General features: G+C 54.0%; 1 protein-coding gene across 4 annotated transcripts in view; it reads right to left on the bottom strand.

Moving 5' to 3' along the window:
• Positions 1-24,523, bottom strand: part of LOC122390351 (zinc finger protein castor homolog 1-like) — a 68,627-nt gene that overhangs the window by 33,933 nt on the left and 10,171 nt on the right. For all 4 annotated transcript variants that reach the window (XM_043383226.1, XM_043383227.1, XM_043383228.1 and 1 more), the window contains exons 2-3: positions 6,177-6,304; positions 849-1,547 (exon numbers count right to left, since the gene is read on the bottom strand). In XM_043383226.1, the coding sequence (XP_043239161.1) occupies positions 849-1,547; positions 6,177-6,291 (814 nt within the window). In that variant the 5' untranslated portion in view covers positions 6,292-6,304. The remainder of the gene's footprint in view (positions 1-848; positions 1,548-6,176; positions 6,305-24,523) is intronic.

The raw sequence follows: 24,523 nt of genomic DNA, 5'->3' as shown, positions 1-24,523 counted from the left end.
AGCCCGGTTCCGGCCCCGGACGGCACGCCCTGTTGTCCAAAGTCAACAGATCGTCACCGACCGCTGTGTGCTCACGACGATCTCCGAACAATGGATGGCCCGATCGACCCGTCAAAAAAATCGGTACACCACCCGCCATAATTTAGTCGACAAGAAAAGCACGCCCCAAACGGCTATTAGCTTGACGCAAACGCGCAGGTCCTTATTAAGTTAATTATCTCAATTACCTTGGATCGGGAACTCGGGACATGTGCTTGCTTTCTGACACACACGGGGCCGACGAGCACAAGTGTAACTTTTTCTGCGAATCGAAATCAATCGGGCGGCGCGCCGCGTGCGTCGGCGGGTCGGCGGCCGGCGCGCGTCGAATTGGTCCGCCTGGCTCGTGACGTTCCGTAATGACCGTCCCGGGCCGGGCCAATTGACCTGAGCCGTGGCCAGCACCGGCGCGCGCCGCCGACGCCAAAACGAAGCACGGGCGCTTTTTGTGCTCTCTGCCGCTCGGCGCATGGAACTGGAGCGACGTCCAGTGCCGCGGAGAGCTGAGAGAGGGTGGTTTGACGAATGCACGCAACCAGTTCGTCTGATGGAGCTGGGTTGCGATGTGATTGCGAGCGGGATTCAATCACACGCGAATGGGCTGAGCAATTATTGGAGACGAAATGAGAACAGCGGCACGATTGACATAAGAGAAGGTGAACAACTGATTGAGTTCTCGAACAATACAGGGCACAACCGGGACAGCGATTGAGATTACCGAGGGTAGGTAAGTGAAATGAAATAGTGATGATGACGATACAACAAAGAAAGCCTTCACCCCATGTATCCTCCAGTGACAGGTAACTCACCTGCAGGGCTCTGATGCGCCTCGCTGGGGTCGGACGGAAAACCGTAGATGCCGAGGAGCTCGCGCATGGTGTTCTCCGCGTAGCGTTTCATCTCGGAGGGATCCACCGCCGCCGGAGGCCGGCCCGGCAGAGCGCTGTTGATCTGCGTCGGCGTGCGCACCGTCAGGTCCATGGGCGCCGGCTCGGAGGCGCTGGGCCGCGGTGGCGCGCGCGACTCGGTCAGGTCGAGCGCCTGCTCGTCGGTCTCGCTAAAAGAGTCTCGCGTCTCGCCGCTGACCTCAGCCGCCGCCTCGGCGTACTGGTAGACGATCGCCCGCGGCTGAAAGTTCTTGCGCTTGTTGCGCCGGCCGGTGTCGGGCGTCGGATGGTCGCCGGCTTCGCCCGTTGGGGATGCGTGCGGTGATGAAGACAGCGGCAGAGGGGTCGGGGAGGCTCGGGGGGAAGCTCGCGGCGATGCCTGGTGGCTCTGGTCGGTGGACATGGTGGCAGAGGGCCACGGCCAGCTCTCGTCCCCTCCCCCGGCACCCCAGTCGACCGTGTCGCTGTCCGACTCGCCGGGCCGACGCTCCTCGTCTCGCTCGTGCTCGTCGTCGTCCTCTTCCTCCTCTGGCTCGTCCTCCTCGGCCGGAGGAGGGTCCTCGTCGGGCTCCGAGCGCTGTCCGCTGGCCATCGTGTCTCCGTTCAGCGCCGTGTCACCGCCTGCGGGCATCGGAACAGGTCACAGAAGAGTCGAGAAATGAGTCATACCAGTTGTTGTAAACACTGGACGAGTGTCATGCATCATAGTTGTATTGCGGATTCGCCTTTGCCCTTTGCAAATATTCCCCTTCCATTACCTGTCTTTTGCATACAGTCTAATTTTAATCGCTCTTTGTTCTGTTCAGCGTTAATAATCATTCCACATTTTCAAGTCCCACCGTGGGAGCTTACCCGAAAGCATTGAACAAAAATAATAATACTACAAAAGCTTTCTCGGGAGGCCGGAGCATAAAGTGTCGGGCGTGCAGAAAGCAGCTGTTGCGAACCGCTCCATTTCGGTGAATGTGGTCGGAAGCGTGCAAGGGGGCGGGGATAGTCGTGAAATGGGAGGGCGAACTGGCGAGAGAGAGGCCAGCAGCCGGCAGAGGGGGGTGAGGTACACACAAAACGTGAGCCGAGAGAGGTGCTTTGTAGAATATCGAACAGCCCTCACCGGCACTTAGTACTTCGTTGTGTGGTAGCCCGTGGGCTATTGCACCGTATGGGATCATGATCGGTGTTATATAAAATATATATTTGTTTATTTTACGGCACCTCTGTGCAACGTCCCAAGCCTTGCCGGTGTCTGTCAAGCACCCGGTCAAACAACTGTCCGATGCCCTGCCCACACCCGTTGACAAATGCCTGTCAGTTTGTGTACTGTATCCTACACCCGTCTTACTCCGTTGGGTACTGTCAACCAATCGAACAAATGGAATCGCAACTGACACATACGGCCATCCAAATGGCTGACACATGTTCGACCAATTTGGGAAGCGATTAAGCGTCTACGTATTGGACAGTCATCTAACTTCATTGGACTCTCATTAGCTAGTCATTTGGCACATGTCCGATATTCATCTGACATTAACATGTCGCTCATCTGACAGCCTCACTGGCGGCAGGGCCTTCTTTGGCACTTGCAGCGGCGCCATATCCTGGCTATTTTCGACTTTTCATGTCACTTCTAGATCCCGTCTTTTTTACTGTTACTCCTTTCCATTCGGTAATTGCTGTCATATCCTGAGTACATCAGTCATCAGTAGTATTTGGTCGGCCGTCGGTGCCACGTCCTACAGCTGCGCCGCCCCACCCCCTCTACCCCACCCCGCCCTAGCACTCTTACCCCTATTACTCCCCCTCCCCACCCCGCCACGAACCCCCGGGGCCTCGGGAGAGCTCCGAAACAATGGTGCCGCTGACACAGCTCCCTAGCCCGGGGGCATTAATCACAGCGCGCGGGCTGGGCCGAGACGGAGCACGACCGGTGCACGGTGCACGGCCGGCGTGCACGGGCCGTGCACACGCTGCACGATACGGAACAGACAGACGATGCATCAGGCCGCGAGAAGTCGGCGAGGTGAACTACTTTCCGACGCGCCGCCTTATTGATGAAGCGGCGCCGGTGAAGGGACGCATGGAACTGGCGAGCGAGGTCGCTCCTCAAGAGATGTGAGCTGACAGGGAGGCTATTTTGGTGAACGTTGATCTGAAAGATCAGGTGTATGTGCCTTTGAATGTTCGTTTATGAACTTATGAATGCAAATATTATTGGCTGCTCTTATCCATGCTGAAGCCGGTGACAAAGTTGGTTAAAAGTCCACCTAGGAAAAGCAAATGCATTATTTTCAATTGAAGATACGTGAAGGGCTCCAATATAGAAGGTGATGCGTAAACATTTATTTGGACGGGATAGTTCGTAATTCAGAATACCCGGCTGTTCATAGTGTCGTACATAACATTGAGTGTGATAAGAAAATGTACGTTTTCTCTTCACTCTTATGCTTTCTTCCCATAGTGTCATATACAGTGTAACTCACAGAGGCTATGGATGAAAGATGCAGCCTTCATCCATGCCGAGGCACCCAGCCAAAATATGCATGCCATAATGCAAATGAAACCAGGGAAGCGTAAAAATCGGTGGAATATTGATGGAGCAAAGAGAGACATTTTGTCCGACGATTTTTTCACTCGGTAAATAGAAGCTACTTACAAATACGGACGTGACATTGGCATTAGTTCTGTAGGCATTTGTAGAATCATGGCTGCTTACCTAAAGCGCTAAGACTTTCAAAAAGACCGTCCACATATCTTTTTCACTTTTTTTTAGGACCATACAGGGTGATCCAAAAAATTTGGAACCCCTAACTGAAAATGTCTGTAAGTCCGAAAGTATTCACTTTATTGACAAATTGCAAACACCATTAGAAAGAGCATTAAATCCTCTATAAAATCACGTCAAATTAGTTAATGTGTGTTGTAAAGCATTGACACACTATTAGCTTTTGGAATGAGCGTCAGAAAACTGAGTGAAACGAAATCGCCAATTGTTAACAATGCACTGAAGTCCGTTAGCACTCCATCTGTTGTTTTTTGCGAATAACACCACATCCAATTTCAATTTTATTACATAAAAGTTTACACAGAAGCACACAATACAACAGACACACGCGTCCTAGCTTCCGCTGTTCATCATAGCATGTGCTCAAACCGAGCTCCGTTGGCCGTCACGCAGGCCTGCAGTCGCTTCGGGACGGCTCCGACGGCGCAGGCCAGCAGTCTCTGGAACAACTGATCCCAGCAGGCCGTCAGCCTTTCCTTCAGCTCCTCTTTGGTGCTGATCCTCTGACCTCTATACATAATTTGCTCCAGTTCGCTCCACACGAAGAAGTCCAAAGGGTTGAGGTCAGGACTCTTCGGTGGCCAGGCATCTGGCTCGATGAAGGCCGGGCAGGCCTGTTCCAGAAACTCGACCACTGAGTGGGCCGTGTGGCACGGAGCACCGAATGACTATTTTTTTTTTTTGCTCCTGTTGAAATTCAAATTCCTTACAATAGCACGTGAATGAGCTATTTTTATTCATGAACATCCAACATGCGACATGGTCAGAACAGCAAACCGATGTTCGAAACCGTTTCAGTGAGTTTCGTGACACCAATTTTATAGGCATATAACTAGGGCAATATTTGTAATAAGAGCTAAGTTCAATCAGCTTGGTTTTATAGAGAATTGAACGCTCTTTCTAATGGTGTATGCAATTTGTCAATAATGTGAAAACTTTCGGACTTTAGGACATTTTAATTTAGGGGTTCCAATTTTTTTGGATCACCCTGTATATGTAATGACTGCAAATGCGTCGTCGTGAATGGAACGATGTGATTTGGCATCTCTACATAAATCGCTAAAAAGAGATCATTAACATTTCCAGTCAAAAATTATGCAGTTTGGGTCTTATCTTTGCATTGGGTGTGAAATGTAGCGACAACAGTAAGACTCCGCTATGTAATGGCTGCAGTAAATCCGCTCCATTAGTGAGATTTAAACTAACATTTGCTGAAGAATGCATGCGTCACCGCCACACCCATCAGAGATCTGGAGACTTTGGCCGCGCCTGGTTTGATTGACCCCGAAACCTGGGATGAACATACATTCGCGAGAAATGACCAATGCCCAGGCAAAACAAACATTTTGGGCGATGCCGTATGCATTATACATGCCTGGCAGGCGGCAGCGCATGGCTGACTTCTCCAGCCCAGACCGCGAGCCGGGCCGCATTTTCAGCAGGCGAATGGTGCTGGTGTCGCCCCTGCAGAGCTGCTCTGAATGCAGAGAGCTCACCACCACCCCAATCCCGTCACCCGACCTTTCTGCATTGACCCACATACCTGAACAGCTTTTTTATCACGGCAAACCCACTTCATCCCGCTCTCGACAAACATGACACCACCTCTCGCCGCCGCACAATGCGTGCAATCACGGAGCGGCGCACAAAACCGGCGCTGCCGCCGCGCCGTGTTTACTCTCCGCGGACTAAGTGACGCCGTCGCCGTGCATAGTGCTCGCCGGAAACACGTAAAAAGGGGTGTCGGCGGCGGCGGCGGCGGCGGTGGCTGGACGGCCGGCCAGCCGGGCCCGGCCGCGGTCGCCGGGTTTATTTACCCTCCCCAGCCGACGGGGCCAGGTCGGTGGCAGTGCCTCGGCAACGGAATCCTGTCACAGAGCGTCCCCACGCCGGCCACCGTCGGAGCGGGGCTCAGTCGTCACAGCAGTCAGGCACGGGTGTGGCACCCGGGGAGGCGTCGGGGTCACCGCGGGGGTCTCAATAGCGGGAGATGCTGATCTCATACCAATCGATTGGTGTTGGCACGAGCTGAGAGCCGAGCTGGCGATATGCAACTGGTAGTGTTTGAAAACACGCATCTGTTGATTATTTAGGAGCATTTTAGCACCTTTATTGTTCACTTAAGCGCATCGCTTATTTTCAACAATATTTATTCGGTGTAGTGTGGTTGTTTTATGGCGGTTCGCACTCGTTCCTTTCAGTCCCTCACACTGATAAGAGACGGCGATATTTAAAACAAGCGACAGCGTTCTTGAAAGCCAGAGGTGGCGGTCATAAATTTTGCGCCAGCAATGTTGGCGACCGTGGAACCTTGGAGAGTGTTGTGAGCATAAATCCCAATTTTGTCTTCAGTGACAGCGGGGTTAACAGGCGTCAACCGCTATATCTCCGCCCCACCTACTGACAGATCTTAGAGCGCATTATCCCCGCTGACACGTCAGCTCTGGGATGCTGCTCTGCCTGCTCACCTGGGTTGGTGGGGCTGAGCTCTGAGGTGTCTGTACCCGTTTCTTGCTGCAGCTTCTGGCAGATCATGTCCAGCTTGAAGGCAGGTCTGCTGGCCAGGTCTGGTATGGACGTCATCTCTGATATTGCCCTGAGGAGAGAAGAAACGACAGGAGTCAGTCCTAGGACTCCTAGGCCACTATGTCTTTACGTGCATGCGCTTACGTTTATTTGCATGTTGATTGTTGTGAGGAAGCATGTCGGCTCAAAGTACCAGTTGTCTCATGAGGCCATTATGTTATACGTAAGTTAGATGCGTAGATGAAGGACAAGGATCGCTTGGAAGTCTGCAGTGTCCCAAAATTATATTTCAGCTTTGGTGTCGGAGGGGAATATTCGTCACTATAAAGAGGGCTGAGAGTGGAAAATTGCCAGTTAGAAGAGTACAAAAAAAGAGCAGATAACAGATCAACAATTCATTTCTGAATGTTGGAAGATGTGGAAGCTGTCTTAAAAAATCATTGAATCAAATATGGAAGGAGGTTAAAGGTGCAAGCAGATGTTCCTAATTGGTAAACTAGGGAGTGAAAAATCGCTCTTGAAAATTGGAGGTGAGAGTGGAAAAATATTTTGATTTGGATGTTACTTCTCACCCAAACTGGCAAATTTTGGGACACTGGAAGTCTGTCGTCGCGTTGCTGACATTCAATGGTCAGAAGCCAGCCTTCTGACCACCTCTATAGAGATAAACCAATAGCCAGCGGCAGCCGAAGGCCAACGCTTGGTCTATTCAGTAGGACACAAACACAAACTCAGTTTGGGCCGCCTTTCACTATCCGCACTCAACTAGAAGCAGCGTTTCACAGCAAACGCTGACCAGCCAACATCTCTCTCCAGCCAGTCCCGGGGAAGGACCGCGGGCCCGCGGCGGATGCGGCCAGGACAGCCCCTGATTAATTAGTGCACGGCCGAGCGAGCCGGGCCGCAGTCGCTGTGGATTCAGTCGCGCTCGACAGCCAGTCAGGATTGTGTCGGCCGCTATCTACCGCACGCGGTCAGAGGCCAGATGACACCTCCACTGGCGGGTGCACACAGACGTCAGCCGAAAAGAGCGCGTATAAATCAGACGCAGCGTGAAGCCGCCGTGACCCGCCTGCCATGACCGCCGCAGGGCGTGCACTGCAATGGCGGAGAACGGCTCAGAGAATGGGCGGAAATGCAGATGTAGCATTTGAAAATTGAGAATTATGTTTTTTAGGAGCCATGTGTTTTAGAAGTCATGCTCGATTACTACATGAAAGCATCAAAAACATGAAAATACGCAGATATGTGGGCATCGAGCATATGACATTAATTGAAAACGTTTTTCTTTTCGTAACGTTGCCCACCGAAGCACCAAGTCACACAAAGCACAGCCAGAACATGGGTCCAGAGGCCAGAGCCTCCACTTGTCGACCCGCTGAGTGGAAGATCCGCGCCATTTTTTTTCGGAACGGGTTACGGGGGGAGGGGGCTGCACGCGGCGCGCGTTATCCCAAAGATCCCGCGCGCGCGCCACCCCTCCGCGCAGCCCTTCATTCATCAAAAATGCAAAATCATTAACGGTGCCGCAGTGTGAGAGGCCAGTCCCACATCCTCTTCCATCGAAAGGGTTGCCAGCTGGGCGTAAAAATTCAAGTTTTTTATGCATTTCTTTGACGTTATCACTGATGCCGATTTTTTGCGTGTGAATCAAAGAGAAAAAAGCGACAATGCGCGTGCAGCGCAGGCGGCGCAGCGCCGCGGGCGCGGAACCCGCTTATTCTCCCAGCGCCCGGACAAGGGCGGCGAAAGGGTTGGCCGAATAAAAGGAAATGGAAGATGACTAGAGCGAGAAAAGAGTGGGGCGTCTTTTCTGTGTGAAATTTCAGCATGTCATCCCAGTAATGGCGCCGTTTGGATTGCCATTGCCGGGAGCAGGGCTGCAGCTGGCGGCGGGGCCCGCAGGTATACGCACCAGTCGTCGTTCCGCCGCCGGTCGGCGCGACCCGACCCTGAGCGACAGACGAGGGAGTCGGCCCGGCGCTGTCGGGCCGATTTGTACCCGCGGCGCGGTGAAGATGTCGGCAGCGGCGCGTTCGACAGGTGAAAGACTGGGAGTCGATGGCACGCAGAGCCATCATTAATCATCCGCAGATCGGCCGTCCTTTCTGGCCGTCTCCAATCTTGTTCCGGAGTCTCGCGACCTGCCTCTTTCTCTCCCATTCCTCTAAATGCCATCATTCAGTCCAGATGAATCGGGAAATCTCCACAGAATCTCCAGCGCCTAAACTAACTTCAATTCTAAATAATCACTATCTTGTCCATTTATTTTCAATTATTTTCCTCCATCCATCTTTGAGGCTGCCGGGATCACATCCAAAGATGAGTTGCCTTTTCTGTGCTTGGCGAGGGAATAAGGCGTTTTGCCTTATCACGGTACAGATCTGGGGGGAAATCGCTACCGAGGAATCCAACCAAAATCCCAGTCTTCCCGACCGGTGATTCAGCCGTTCGCACAGGAATGACAGCCGTTCCCGCTATGGAGCTATTTCTCGATTCGGAGCTGACCTGTCGTGTAAAAGGGTTATGATTACCTCGCTGGACTGACAATATCCGACAACCATCTTAAACATCTCACAACTATTCCCGGTCCGTTTTCTACCGTTCCCGTGGCTCGCGAGCCACCTCTACTCCACCCCTCCTCACCCCGACCGATCAACCAGCGCATCTGCAACTCGCTGCGCCACAACCACCGCAACAACCACACCGCCGCGGCAAAACCGGCGCTCCTACGGCACAACCGACACACCACCGGCAGCGTCTGTCTGGTCGCTCGGACGGCGGTGCTCTCGGACAGCCTCCGGCCGGACAGGCTCACTCATTACGGCAGCAATGATGAACGGTTGGACGTTTACAGAAAAAGCCGCGACTGCGGGCGCCGCGGTGACGGCTCGGGGCCGCGGGGCCGCGTGACGGACGGAGCTTGATCTCGGCACAGGCGGCCGCTCACAGACTACAGAGTAGCCAGGCCCCGAGGTGCCGGCCTGGATGCATCAGGGAAGCGCGGAAATGCATTACCCGGCGGGACATGAACGATGTTACTAAATTTGACGTGCAACTTGCCCCGGCGGCTCTAGGAGGAAATGGAAAATAATGTGCTGCATTTATTGTGAGGTACTCGTCTAATGATTTTTGTCACACTTGTGGCGAAGACGTTTGTCATAAGAGCGGAATTATTTTAGGTTTAAAATGTGCTGAAACATGAAGGCAGTAACGATGGAGCAATTATGCCACCATCCGTCTCCAGCTGTCAGTGCTGGGCCTTGGCGACCACCGTGGTCGCGCTACTTTTAATACAGTAGCCAGCCGCTATTTCACTTTGTAATTAATTTGTCAAATCGACCAGCCGCGGCGCTCGCCGGTAATGCGATTAGCCGGCAAATGTGATAAGCACATCAACATAATCCACGCGGCCGTGCACGGTCGGGCAATCAGAGACTACAAAAGTGGGGAATCCTGTTCGGTGCAGCTATCAGATTAGATCCGAGAGCACTAAATTATCCCGTCTGCACACAAAAAGACGCGACTGTCCACAGCGTCGTCTGTCTCGGGCGTCTGTTTCACGAGCCTCCCGGTTTCAGTTTCTTAGCTTCAGAGAGTCTGATGGCTGTGTACATAGGTTAGTGTGCGTCTCATCTAAAATTTCAGTAATACACAAACACTTTACCGTGAAAATAATGTTTCTGTTGACACCATTGTTTTGTAGGAAGTGTTAGGGGAAGTTGGGGCAATGCCGGAGTTGGGGCAAAGCCGAAATTCGAGATATTTCGAAAACCGTAAAACATGGATGCCACCTGTCAGTGATGCTCTGAAGCTTAAGTGACTACAATTATCGCATGTTTGTTACGAGTCGTCATTCGGAATACTTCGACTGTGAGGGCGCCAAGAGCGTTTTCAAGGTACGTTTCCCTTGTACTACATGCGCCTTTGAAGCTGCATTTTTTACTCATTATGCTACCGTTTGTCTGGCCAATTCGGTCAAGTAATCTTTAGCATGTCTTTGCATAAGTGTGCTGCCTATTTGAAATTTATACAGCACGTTGAAAAGCAGGGATGCGGAGCCGGAGCCGGAGTCGGAGCCGGAGCCGCCGGAGCCGGCATATTTTGCCCGGAGCCGGAGCCGGAGCCGGAGCCGTGAAACAATATAGCCCGGAGCCGGAGCCGGAGCCGGAGCCGCCAAAAAAGGGGGCGACTCCGGCTCCTTTTTATTTTTTGAAGAGGAAAAAATAATTGACCTAGTTCGGTTTGACAGTACAAGGCAGTAAAACATATCGTACTATTGGTCTCAATATAAGTGCCCAGGCGACCTGTAGTTTTGATGCGGTGAATACCCTCACCCTCGCCACAATGCGAGTGGGGGTGGCGCTGGCTGGGAGGAGGGGTGCACTCGGCCCGAGTTGTGGCGAGGGTAAGGGTATTCACCGCATCAAAACTACAGGTCGCCTGGGCCCTTATCTTGAGACCAATAGTACGTCATGGGCCATCAATTGAATGAAAAGCCGAATATCCCCAGTATCCCACAGTACGCATTCAGCTTCCTGTCTGCTCCTCCCCCCTCACGTCTACTGCATCCCCAGAACATGAGGACCGGTCATCAGGTGACGGCCATTGTTTTGAAGCCAGTGCAGTGGACTGCGACTCCCAGCGCCGTCTCTTCCCACCCACCCCCCACCCCCACCCCCACCCCCACCCCTCACCCCCACCCCCCCAATGCAGCCGAGATGGGTGTCAGCTTACGATGGTTCAGTGAACTCCGATTCGCGGCGACTGCGTTTCCAATGCCATCGCTTCCTAGTCCTTTGTTCTGCCAGTGCTCTCCGAGGTGCGTTTGCGCGGGGAGTGCGGTGAGCCGGTCATGGCAAGAGTAGGTAACGCGTATAACCAATCCAATTTTTCTTCCACCCGTATTTAATTGATTGCATAGGGGATGTACTAAGTCGGAGCCGGAGCCGCCGGAGCCGGACCATTTTACTCGGAGCCGGAGCCGGAGCCGGAGCCGCCATAACATTTCACCCGGAGCCGGAGCCGGAGCCGGAGCCGATTTTTTTCTCCGGAGCCGGAGCCGGAGCCGGAGCCGTTTGAAATTTCCACGGCTCCGCATCCCTGTTGAAAAGTTATGGGCCTGCAAATGAAAGTATGGCTGGCTGGGGTAATGCCGAAAACGTGCGATTACGCACGTGTTAAAAGCACGCTACGTGGACTTTACTGCTGTAGAATAGCAACGCGTATTTTTAGTCACACAAATTACACTTTCAACCGACACAACGGCCTGTTACCTATAAGGAATGATTTACCTGGCATTTTCTTATTATATCACACAATTATAACTTCCAGTGTGCACCGCGTCCACAAGCTCTTGAAACGTGTGTCAGCTTTGATGAATTCTGGATAAAGTTTGAGATAAAATGGCAAAACATCAATGTCGGCATTCCCCGTAGATCATTTCTCCCATTTTCGGCTTTTCCCGCAGTCCGGGGCAACGCCGAAAAAGTCACTTCTTTGATATTTTTAGTTTGTGCGCTTAACGGTATGCGAATTCATCAAATGCGCCTGGTATGTTTGAAAGGCAAAAGACTGGACTCTCGAATGACGCCTACAAGAATAGCGTATGTTGTCTACCTTGCGTGCTACGGGCGTCAGAAAAAAAGTCTTCGACGTTCCCCCAACTTCCCCTATGCTTCGTCCATCTCGCGACTTATGTCACCAATCACCAGTCAAACTCCGCCGAATCGCCGCACCTGAATTGCCGCTCTATGGATCGCGCCGGCCCTGAGCGGCTGCGTAGTCGGCCCGGGGCGGGTTCCACGCTGTATCTGTCACTGAGATCACAAATCATGTAGTCTGGTGGCCTCGACGGCTGCTCACGACCGGCGGACGGCCGATCGGGCGGCGGTAGCGGCCCGCTGTGGCGGCGGACCCAATGCGGGCCCGCTATGCGGTCGCCATGTGCGCCCCTCGCCGTGTGAACGGGCCTGTTGCGGCGGCGCGCTGTGCCATGTGACCGCCGTGTGACCTGACGCGCCGCCGGGTGAGCCGGTGGGAGCGCGAACACCGCCGTGTGAACGCCGAGTGACGGCGGCAGCGACCAGTGACCCAATCCCGCCCCGGTGTGCTCATGTGACCTGACCGACCTGCGCGATTCACAGCGCCCTGCGTGACCTGCGTGACCTCAGTGACCCGCGTGACCCCGCGGCTGCTAGTCTTCCGCGATCAGCGCTCTGCAACTGTTGAGCAAATATTTCCACCGGCAGGAATTTCGCGGATCGACCAAAGGGTTGTGATGAATGTGCTCAAAAGACCGGCTTTGTAGCTAAAATGTTCGGAATCATGATGCAATGGATTATTTACATACTGCCATTAGAGGGCTCGGCAGGCCGCCGGCTAGGGACCATTAATTTGGCGCGGCAATAAAGGCAGAGCGGTCGGCCGAGCCTGCACGAACCAACCGCTGATGACGGCTGATACGGGATCGGGAGAACGGGCAGAGTGCCGGAGAACGGGAGAGAGCGCCGGAGACGGGCTCACGGCGCCCGCAGAGGTGAGACGGAACCGGCAACGCTTTGGGTAATGGCCCCAGCCAGTTACATGACAGTGAAAAAGTGACATGAACTCTGGGATGTGGCTGGGACGTGTTGTAGCCATTACCCTGAAACAGGAGCTTGTCTTCATGTTCTGAGTAGGCATTTGACTTGTCTTGTGAAAATAAGTATTTGTTAATATTACTACCTACATTCAATCAATGTAAACATCAAGTAAACGTTGCAACGAAGGTACCAGTATCGAAATCGAGGGATATTTTATAATCACGGCAGGGTACTGGTTCTGTGTGATATATGTACCGAATCTGGCAACCAATTCACTGCGCAGACTCGTCATTTGTTATACGACCCGGTAGAATCGTCTCCCGGAACTCACATATAGCCATACATACACATAACGCGCCCCAGAGCCACCGACCAGGCTCCGCCGTTCATGAAGGTGCATCAGCCCAACAAAGCAGCCCACCCTTGCTGCCGGAGCGGTGGCCGAACCGCGGCAGTCTCAGCGCACTGCGCCACAATGGCCTCACACCGCGCCGCTTTGGCCGCCCACCGCGCCGCGATTGTCCACGGTGTCGCGGGCGCGCCGCGTTCGGCTCTGCAGTGCCGCGCTGACCCTTGACCGCGCGGTGGCTGACCTCGCAGTTGCAGCCGGTAGCGCCGCCGGCACTGGCACCGCTACGGGTAATTTTGATCTCGCCGGGAGGGCGGCATTCGGAATCGGGTAGCTGTTGTGTCTGCGGCAGTTTCCTGGCTGCAAGAGCTGCCCAGAAGTGCAGCTGCATTGAAACATCACAGGTAAAAATATCGGCTCTGAATGGCGTCCGTTATTCCTGCTACGTGCTTCTCAAGCTTGACTGCTTCACGGCTGTAATGGCCTACCTCCTTGAAGGCGGGGCTTCCTAGCAGATGTACCGAGAGCTTCTGCCTCTGCCTTATCGCACTGTTCAGTTGGACTATGCTGACCAGCAAAATAAACAGTGAACGGCTCAGTATCTGTATCAGGCAGAGTCTACTTTAGGCCGGGCAGCATTCGGCCGGCAGTCTTATCAGACATCCGTTATCATTCAAATTCATCGAGAGGCACCGTTGCACCGACAGCCCGGCGTTCTCCTGTCGTCATGGTCGGGTGCGTTCGTTTGCGGTAAAATGACGGGCCGCGGAGCCGGCCAATAACAGGCGACTGCACAGCCGGGAGCGACGGGATGCTGCAAGCCACGCGACAGAAACGCCAGAAAGGTGCAATACGAAAAATGGGTGCCCGTGGCATAGCGCTTGTTCGGGTGCCAGGATGAATAATGGAGCATATGGAGTCGTAAAGCATAGCCCCGTGGGTAGAAGAATGCATTACGGGCCATTCGAGATTGGCAAATGCTGCGGTTCATTGATACATTAAAAACACTTAACATTGGAAATGTTTGTTACAAAATGACATGGCCAACATACTTAGCGTAGGTGTCTCCAACTCTCCAATATACCTAACTGCCCACGATTAAGCAAAAACGCGCACTTGAAGATAATATGATCTGGAAATAATGAGCAGAGGAAGTCGTTAAAATTATCAAACAATCTACTCTATAATACACATGTGATAACAGGTTCCTTTCATATCCAGTTTGAAGAAACTAGCATTAAATTCAACACAAAAACATGCGCAAAACCTCAAAAGGAAAGCCACGCCCCAGATGGGGACCGACCGAAGGACACGCTCGGTTAGCCGAAGCCCGATATGATATCAGATATCGGGGACGCTGGAAGGACAGCGGCACAGTGAAAGGGTGGCGCCGCGGCGGTGACCATGGTCTCGGGCCCCTCCATCGGAAAGGACCCAGTTTCCAGCTCACCAGGTCACCGGAGCTCCGGCAGCGCGATGTGGGGCCTCTCAATGTGCCCATGACGCCAATATTATCTCCAATAACTCAGGCCGGTCTGGCCCGCCCGTCTGCACGCCCGCTCGGCCCGTCTCATCACTACCCAGGCCAGCGCGGCGCGAGGAGGCGCCGGCTCAGCCTGCCGTCTCTCCACCGCTCTGACCGGACAAAGCCAGTCAGAGGCGGGACACCGCGGCCCTCCTCCGCGGCGTCGGGTTGAGCCTCGCGGTCACCGGAGCCCCCTGTCTCGACCAGCTCCGGTTGCAGGGCCGGGTACGGCCGACAGCGGCGGACTACGGCCGTCTACGACCGTCCCGCCTGCAGCGCGGCACGCACTGAGCACCGCCGGCGGCGCCGAGCACAGGAGCACCGGAGCAGCCCCTAGCAACCGAGCGGCCCCGATAGCGGTCCAAGCACGCGCCGTTTGACACGCACCGGCCACTCAGCGGGCGCATACATTGCCGATCATACGGCTCCTGTTACGGCATTTACGGCAGATGTATGTACTGAGCTCAGGGCCGGCGCCGCGGCGAGCTGTGTCGATCTTGGTGTGTTACCGATTGCAGACCTAGGCGCCGGCGTCGTCTGGAGCGCTTCAAAGTGAGGACGCCGTGGTGGGTACAATACTGACGCGGCGCGGCGGACGCGGCGCGGCTGTTTTGGTGGCGCGCGCCGTGTTTGCCGCCGTGTCACCATTCGTCTTATTCCCGTGTACCCCATAAGTTCGGCCGCGTCGAATAACGCAAACAGGCTTCGTTTTTGAGCGTGAAACATCAGGCGCGTTTAGTCGCTGGAATATTGATGCCCTGCGCCGCAGCCGCCGCCGCTGCGCCGGCACCGCCGCGCTGCCGGCCGGGCGGCAACGATGCTAAACACGGCCAATGCTTTGTTTCCGCAGTTGGCGCCGATGAAGACAATGGATGGCGCGGTCGGAACGCTGATTTTGCACGCGGACGAACAAAAGACGGCCAGATGAGGCGGAGGCGCGCAGCGTCCGCCGTAAATTACCCACCTATGAATGCCGCGCGCACGCCACAAATGAACCAGTATTCATTTCGGCGATCAATTAAAGCGCCGCCGGAGAGTCACTCTGGGATTAATTGATTTGGCGTTGGCCGTGTATCGCCCGTCGGACCGGCAGCGGCAGCCGACTCGTGGAGAGGGACAAAGGGTTAGGGCCGTTACACATCACCAAGAACAGCGGGCGTCGCATGTATAATTTTTATTGTGCTCATTACATTTACATAAAGTCCTAATTTACGAGTGAATGCCTCTCAGGTGGCTGGTATAATATACCACGCGGCTGGTATAATATAGCGGCACTATGCGTCCAACCGTGCGGCCGGACTCTGTGACAATTTTGCATATTTGTGGACGCAATGAAACGGCCCAGAGCGGGCGCCGTAAACCCGACGGGAGTCCTCGCTCCAGACAGCCGCCATACATTGTAAAATCAGAATGATTTGTGGCTAACATGCCTTAAAGTCTGCAGGATTGTTTAAAACTGTGACCTGCCGTGTAACGGATGGGGTGTCACCGACGAGAGATGGTGGCTCTGCGGCACGCCGCGTCCCCGGACGTGCATCTAATGAAGAATTATGTGACTGTCTGCAGAATTCCTCCGCTTTCCCAGCATCTAGCGCTCCCTTTGTCCGGACACGGTTGGTCTCTGCATAAACACGCCGTACTCCGTGAAGAAGTTGGTTAATGTGCGGCCAACCGCCGCGCACGGGGGCGGCATCCGGCGGCCCACGCGCGCCGGCGACCGCCACAAACACGGCGGCCCGGCACCCCGTCCGGCCGGCCGACACACTCGTAAATACCGGCCGACGAATATTGTTACCATTTGTACCATTAAATTGGCCTCCCGCCTCTAAAAAGCCATCCGATTCGAAATGAAGTTAGCCCACGCTGGTAAGCGTGACGGGCGAGAGCCGCGTGGTAATTGTGTGGGAGGGGTGGCCGCCCCCGACTGCTGCTTCTGAGCTACAGACGGAAAACAACCTCTTCCTGGAGACTGTGTTATGAGCTACTGACGGGCTCACCTTCCGGCCTCCCGAGACCTCAACAGACAAACAGAGCATCTGATCTCCTTCACCACATCACTCCTCACTTTCCCAACTGTGGTCTGCAGCTGTTCAGATGCTTCTAGCTTCTAACTACATGCCCTAGGCAGGTTGATGCCGATACCAAGGGATAAATCGTTACACACAATATCGATAATATCTCGCGTATGACAGTAAGCAACACTTAATTGGAGTGTGGCATCCCTCAGCCCTCGAGTACTCCAGTCCGCGCGCACCCTGAATCACCTTTCCGGACAAATTGGCCCGTCCCCGGCGCTAAAGCCGGCAGCCGTCGGTCCGGTGTGCGTAATCCCGCGCTGTTCCGGTGTTTTGATCCCAATCCTGCACTAAACGGCACAATTACCTGGGTGGCGGGGATAAGCGGCTGTCAGATATTATCGCCGACCGGTCGGCGGGGCCACTGTGCGCGGGCCAGCTGTCAGGCCCACCGGATTACTCTGGACACACCGGACCGACCGGCCGCTGCTCGTGCCACGCGCCTCATCCTGCAGACGGTCCAGCCAGAGCGTGCTCTCCGGTAAATGAGTCAATCGGGGCGGCAGTCGGACCGGAGAAAAAGACTCACTCGGTCTGCACCGGGCCGGAACCGCGCCGTGGATTCCAGAACCGGATCCCCAATTAGGCGGCCGGCGCCGCCGCCGTTGGGTCAGGTCAGGGATGTGGCTAGGTGGTTTTTCCCGTCGCGACCCGCTCGATGCGCGTAAAAACATGGGCGAGTTTGATAAAGCGCGCCAGTTTGGTGGCTCTCTGGTGCAACGCTCCGCCTTATCTCGAATGGTTTTGCTGCGGCCGACAAAAAGGCGCGATCCGTTCTACTTCAACGTCGGACTTAGCGCTTCGGTGAGAGAATTAGCACCTCGCTGAGATAAAAACTCACGGTGACGTGTCGCGGCCCCGTGAGCCATGAAAGTGCTCCTGAGGTGTCGCGGGGAAAAACCTCTCCGAGGACTGTCTCTCCCGCAGCTGCGGCGGTCACACGGATGCAACAGCGCCCTGCCTCTGTCCCCCTCCCCCTCCTCCCGGCGCGGCGGTCCCGGCCACCGGCGTCTCCCGCCGACCACCCTTACACCCGACAGCCCATTACCGCCCGAGGCGGAACGTTCGATCAGCTCCAATCACAACGCGCCAATCAACAGAAACAGTCGGGAGAATGCCGACAAAAACGGCGTATTGCGGCGAAAGCGGCGTTTTTGCGGCGCGCAACCGCGGCACTTTCCAAGGCGGCCGATCTAGCCCGCGGTGCTGCGCGCGCTCGCAAAAACGGCGCGGCGACAAAAGTTACGCGGTATCCTATCTGACCTGCCGCCTCACGAACCAAGACCAAAAAGGCTACATGAATTGCTGAAACTGGAACGTGGCTCCTACTTCTTTTTACGGAATTCTTCGACATAAATGTGCTGCTTGTGCGTCTAAAGACCTAACAGTTGCTGTCGGGTATTGGGCCCTTTTCCATTTTGTTTTAGGAAGAAATCAATATTTGAAAGGAACAACCATATAGTTAATTTACCAAACGGACATTCGGTGAGCAATGCGTTATCTCCTGCAATGATAATCAACACGTGATCTTGCCATTCTGGCATCCGTTCGATACTTGTACGATATAATGCACCTCAAATGTCCCGACAAGGAAGTGAGGGAACGAGGGAGTAGATTGTAAGAGCTCTAATTGTGTCGTGAAACCGAACAAAAACGGCGTCCAGTCGGGTTTCTGTCCCGCTCCTCCGATAAAGTCTGAAAGGTCCGGCAACAGGCCTAATTGATTTATACGGGCCAGAAGTGGTTTCTCGTTTTCCGTCAACGCCAGGCGTTGCCTCACGTTCGCCTTTTTCGGCGCTGATGATAGAAGAAAGCCAGAAATGTCGCGCTTGTCGGCGGTAGCTGTTGCACAAGTTAACGAACAGAAAAAGTGTGACGAGTGACTGGTACGTGCGCGTGATGTCACTGTGGCTCTGATGACGCATTCGCACCATAATCCACGCAACAGGCCACTATAAGCTTGACGTCCCACGGGCAAAGCGCGTTTGTCACAGGAGAACATCATATTTTACATCTCGAAAAAGAAACTTTCGTTTATTCTTCGTTGATTATGGATCCTTGCTGATGCTCAACGCTTGGTAACAAATAAAAGGTACGACACATCAAGCTTTTGTTAAGTGAGTATCACGCCCCAGCTATTTTACGCTGGCCAGTATGAAAAAGTAAGCCATTTGTCCACAGATAACATGAGTCATAATTTCATGTCATCCATGCTTTTGTGTGGCGCATAATTAATCAACACAATCCCCGAAAGATTGAGTAAAGGCATGGTGCATTTTCTGCAGGATCTAATACAGACTTGACACAGACTTGACACGGAATTGACACGGAGCTGACAAAGACCTGACTCGGGTTGACATGACCGGACGGCGCGGTTTTTCCGTCGGACGCGTGTTCGTGTCAGGCACGCTGCACCCCGGACCGCTCTGGCCGGCGCCGACGACCGCTCCGGATACCACGCGTGTACCCAGTTTTTGGTGACCGTTCTGGTGAAGCGTTCGGACGCACCGGCGCGCCGACAGGCCACTGAATGAAATTCCCGAGAAGCGGACGTGTTTGGACCGAGTTAGGAACTGGGCAGTTGTCGAAGGGACATGCAAGACTTTTGTTATGCGTGTGAATCAAGCTGAGATGCTAAGTTGCGAACGTCTTCGAATTTAAGTTAATAAATTAATCGGCTGCTTGAAGAAAAGGTAGTGGTAGAGCCAAAATTCGTTAGTTGCCATGTCACGCTGAGCTTCTCAATTTCTCAGAGTACCATCACCCGGCGCGTCCAAATCCGCATCGGTTGCAGCCTTAACACCGGAGCCCGGTTGGCTGTCCAGGGTGTGGAATGTTGTAGCGTCTCCGACATGGGACGTCGGCTGATTGGCCGGCGCGCTCCCTGGGGACATGTCCGATCCGTCGCTTTGAGCCACTCCTGTCAAAACGACAGATGTTGCCGTCAATCAAACTCGCGGCCGGCCCGGTGGAGCCGGAGTCATACCGCACCCCGGCTATCGTAGTCGCCATCGGCAGACCGGAACCTGGCCGAGCGCCGGTCGAACCTCGAGCGAGCCAGTCCACGCGACAGGACGCGATGCGGCGGCGACGTTGACGCCCTGGGAACGGTTCCTGCGCGGCGGTCGGGGGTTACTCCGTCGGTCGCTGCCCCGGCGTCGGACAGCTGAGCCGTGTTTTCTCAGCTCGGCAGCTCCTCCCGCTATTGACTCGGGGTCGCATACTGGCACGCTGTTCAACAGCGCTCAGCAAACAGCGTGCAGCGCGCGCCGGCGCACCCTCGCCGCCGCTGCCGTCCGCCGCCGCGCTCGCCACTGTTTGAGCGTTTTTCGCCGCGCGGCCAACCAACTCTTTGCGCACCGCGCTCGGCCACAAAGAGCCTGCGCAACAAACAGCATGATATTGGGATTTCTCATCTGGCAACCTCAATGTGGATGGCTGACAATAGCACCATTAGTCCACTCGCCTGGCAGCGCCTTTTTCCACCAGATAAGAAGTTTGAAGGCAATAGAGGCGTTGCAATAATTCAAATTCTCCTGAGTCATTCTGGATCTCTTTGTCCGGCGATGACTTAGAATCTTTGGTGGTTGAGAGCACGATGCGGGCCCGCCCGCTGGAGCGGGCGGATTTGAAAAACGGACCATTAATTACAACTGTATCTGGACACTGATCGACACATCGACATTAGCTCCAAAATTTCATGCATTAATTACAAAAAGTGCACGGACTGTGGCTGGGCTGTGGGGCGGCGATAATCACGGTTTACTCCGGGCTGGCCGGCCAGGAATCTGCAGCATCATATCGTCTGACAAAGGCGGCCGGCCGGGCTGCCGCCGCCCGACCGACCACCTGTTGCAATGCCGGATACCTCCCGGAGCTGCCTCTCGAGCGGCGGACATAATTGGAAAAAGCGCGTGCGGAGAGCGCGCTGCATGCACTGGCGGATCCAGGGGGGGGCCACCGGGGCCATGGCCCCCCCCAAAAGCCTGAAAGGGGGGGCCAACATATCTTTTGGCCCCCCCCAAAACGCTTGAAGAAAAATTAATGTGAGATGGTTGCGTAGTAGATACCTACTAGAATCAGCAGCGTGATTCAATAGCGTAGAGAAAGTCAGGGGTGCGGGAACTACTTTCAGACTGGGGGGGGGGCACACCATAATAGAGATCAACCTAGGGTCCCCCCAAATCTAGTTTCTCACCGGTTTTAGGCCACTTATTTTTCATCTCTTGGCTTTTTCAACAAAAAAAAGAAAACATTTGCAAAAAGGGCGGTATTCCGTCTGAAAGTTGTGGTGGCACCGCCCCCCACTGGTGGATTCAGGGAGGGGGCCACCGGGGCCATGGCCCCCCAAAAGCCTGAAAGGGGGGCCAACATATCTTTTGGCCCCCCTCCCAAAACGCTTGAAGAAAAATTAATGTGAGAAGGTTGCGTAGTAGATACCTAAAAGTTAGAATCACCGGCGTGATTCAATAGCGTAGAGAAACTCAGGGGTGCGGGAACTACTTTCAGACTGGGGGGGGGGGGGGGCACACCATAACAGAGATCAACCTAGGGTCCCCCCGAATCTAGTTTTCTCACCGGTTTTGGGCCACTTATTTTTCATCCCTTGGCTTTTTTCAACAAAAAAAGAAAACATTTGCAAAAAATGGGGTATTCCGTCTGAAAGTTGTGGGGGCACCGCCCCCACGGCCCCATAGTTGGGGGGTGGGCAGGCTGTCCCCACTGCCCCGGTTCTCGCGCCTATGGAGAAACTACCTGGTTTACTAGCTTTCTTCATAAAGTGTCGTCATGTCTTGTCGTCACCCGAGAAGGTCTTATTGCATACATATCGATTGAACTGTCAAGTTAACAAACTTGCTCTGGCAGCCTGACCTGACATGACCCGGCAATTTTTCATTCACGGAATATGCGCAATAATTTTTTTAGGAACACTCACTGAGTTGGCGTTGAAAAGCTTGTTTTGTTTGGTAATTGTACAAGAAGCATATCAGGGACCTTTTTGTCCCTTCCCGTGAAACGGTAAAAGACTTATTTCGGTCAGAGCTCAGGCCAATCTCTAAGGGGTCAGTCGGGTCACTTATTTCTTAAAAGGGTCCTTACGGCATCCAAGGACCAATTCCGGCTTTTGAGTGCACCACATCAGCATTTGATGCTGCGACAGATGGTGAAATATGAATATATGTTACAGGCCGTATGAAAATTGTCCGTTTGCAAACGGCCTGGCCCAGTCAGGGCATATGAAACAGCCTGAAAACACCGGCCGTTTGCAAACCATGACCTGAAATATCAGACCGTTTGAAAACGGCCTAGTTAGCTTCGGCGGCGGCCTAGCGGATCCAGGGGGGCCACGGGGTCATGCCCCCAAGCCTGAAAGGGGGCAACATGTATTTTGGCCCCCAAAAACACTTAAGAAATATGAATGTGAGAAAGTAGCGTAGTAGGTAGAAACTACCGTATCATTAAAAATATGTGAGCTTGAGTGTTGGTCTCGTCTTCACCCAAGAAGTTCTTATTGCATACTTTACCTCTCGATCGACGCGTGAAGTTATCGTGTAAGTTATCATGAATCCGATCGCGACGAAACTTTAGCACCCTCATGTTGACAAAGTCTGAAAATTTCATGACCCTGACCCATGACCCAAGTGACCTTTGACCTGTGGCCTATTTCTCGAGACTATCCGTGCGTTCGGAGAGCATGGAATATTCACCGTCCCCTGGAATATTCCCCGTGCCGCGTTCGGAGGCGTATCTCTCTGAACGGCCAATCTCCGGGAATGTTCCGCGCGCATGGAGTATTCCACGGATTCCACGTGGAATGTGCCTCTCCGAACGCACCATATGTTTGGCCATGTTTGAGGCCATGTTTGGCCGGAATCGCGATTCCGCGTATGTCGGGTCACATTATCCGCTCGTTTACAGTCTTTTCGTGGTTTAAAACGCTCAAACATGTGAAATGATGTTGGTCCCAACCATTGTGGTAGGTGTCAATGTCACCTTAGGGTCAAGTCAGGTCATTGACCTTTGATGACCTCGGTGCACTTTTCCGAGTTTAACATGTTTCTAGGATAGTTTCGTTTAGCTGATTTTGAATTTAGCATTTAGCAAGCATTTGCAGTGGCGGATCCAGGGAGGGGGGGCAAAATGGGCATTTGCCCCCCCCCCCAAACGGCATAATTTTAACATTACGCCTATGGACGATGCATGGAAAGAATCGATAAATTGTTATGGTTTGCCCCCCCCCCCCAAACCTCTGAGCTGGATCCGCCTCTGACCATTTGAACATTTACGAAGTAGTTTTGATGCCTTCGTATCATGTTACGTAGCTGCCAGTGGTAGTCGGACACCTGCTACACGGACGCCCATAAGTACTGGTTGACCTGGTTGACCTGACCTGGCCTGCCCCGACATGGCCTAAAGGCATGAAGACATCATCTATGATCCAAACTAACATGAAATTCGTGATCAGCACAAAAAATCTATTACAGCCTTACTTTAGGAGGTTCTGACAGGCCCTGATTTTCCCGTCTTTTGGGTCTGTGACCTGACCTGGGCGGTGTTTCACGGCACGCTGCCAGCGCTGTTGGCACTTTTGGTTTCCATGGAGACATCAACTAGCCTATACCTACAACACTACCGAAGGTTGACCTTAGCTCGCGGAATGCGCTGGCAGCGGCTGGCACCGCGACCGTGAAACACCGCCCTGGAAGGTCAACCAATGACCAAGGACCTTAAAATCGGGTAGCATCGGCTTCCTCTCGTCACTCACAGGCAACACACTCGTTTTTTCCGCGAGCTCTAGCTTGATCAGGGGCCGAACGGCAGAGAGGTTCAACCGACACCTCCCAGCCCGCGAAGGCTGCGCCAAGCACCGACCCGGAGCGGTGGTCGACAAAAGCAATTTGAAGTGTTTTCAAAGTAATATTAAGGCACGGGTTGAGTGGGCTACCATTTCTCTCTCTCTATTTTTTTTTTTTAGTTTAAAAAAATTATCGTTTCAGGGCTGTGACGAAAAATAAGTGGCCTAAATCCGATGAGAAAACAGGATTTGGGGGTACCCTAGGTTTGGCTCCTTGCACGAGTTGGCCCCCCCCAAAACGCAAGTCTGGATCCGCCAGTGGCTGCATGGTGTCTCTGCCGAGAAAGCTCGCCCAGGGCGCGCGGAAGGAGAGCAAGATGGAGAGTGGGTGTTCGTTGTGTTGTTTTGGAGGGAGGTGAGGTGATGAGAGCGGGAAGATGATCAACAGAACATCGGGTGGATGACGCATCGTTGAAACTGGAGGCTGAGCTTTCAGCCGAGGGCCGCCAGCACGCGTCAACACTCTTTGTCATCGCGCAGATCGCACTGTGACACTCGCGGCGCGCAGTTTGTCGCCGCGCCGTGATTGCCGCCATCTGTCGCAGGCGCGCCACATGTGAGTGATTACCGGCGACTAATTACACCTGGCGCAGCACCGCGCTGCAATCGCCGCCGCGCGCAGACTGCGTGCGGCAGGGCTCGTCTCCCCTTCCCAGAGTTTCCGCGAGAGACGACACGTTTGCCGCGCGGCCGTGTCAGCTGCGTCACCAATGCCGCCACCGCGCCACCAGCGCCGCAGCCGCCCGTTATTACAATATCTCGGGCCTTGGAGCAGATGACTGTTCAGCCGGGCGTGAAAAGCGGACACGTTTTATCGGCGCCGCGCGTCGGACCGCGCCGCTAACGGCCTGCCAGATCGCGGCGCCTAATTGCTATCGGGGCCGATCGCCTCCGCGTCGC

Source organism: Amphibalanus amphitrite, unplaced genomic scaffold (assembly GCF_019059575.1).
Source record: "Amphibalanus amphitrite isolate SeventyFive unplaced genomic scaffold, NRLGWU_Aamphi_draft 000392F_arrow, whole genome shotgun sequence".
NCBI classification, from domain to species: Eukaryota; Metazoa; Arthropoda; class Thecostraca; order Balanomorpha; family Balanidae; genus Amphibalanus; species Amphibalanus amphitrite.
Note: the sequence above shows the minus strand (reverse complement) of the source record. Positions and strands in the feature narration are given on the sequence as shown.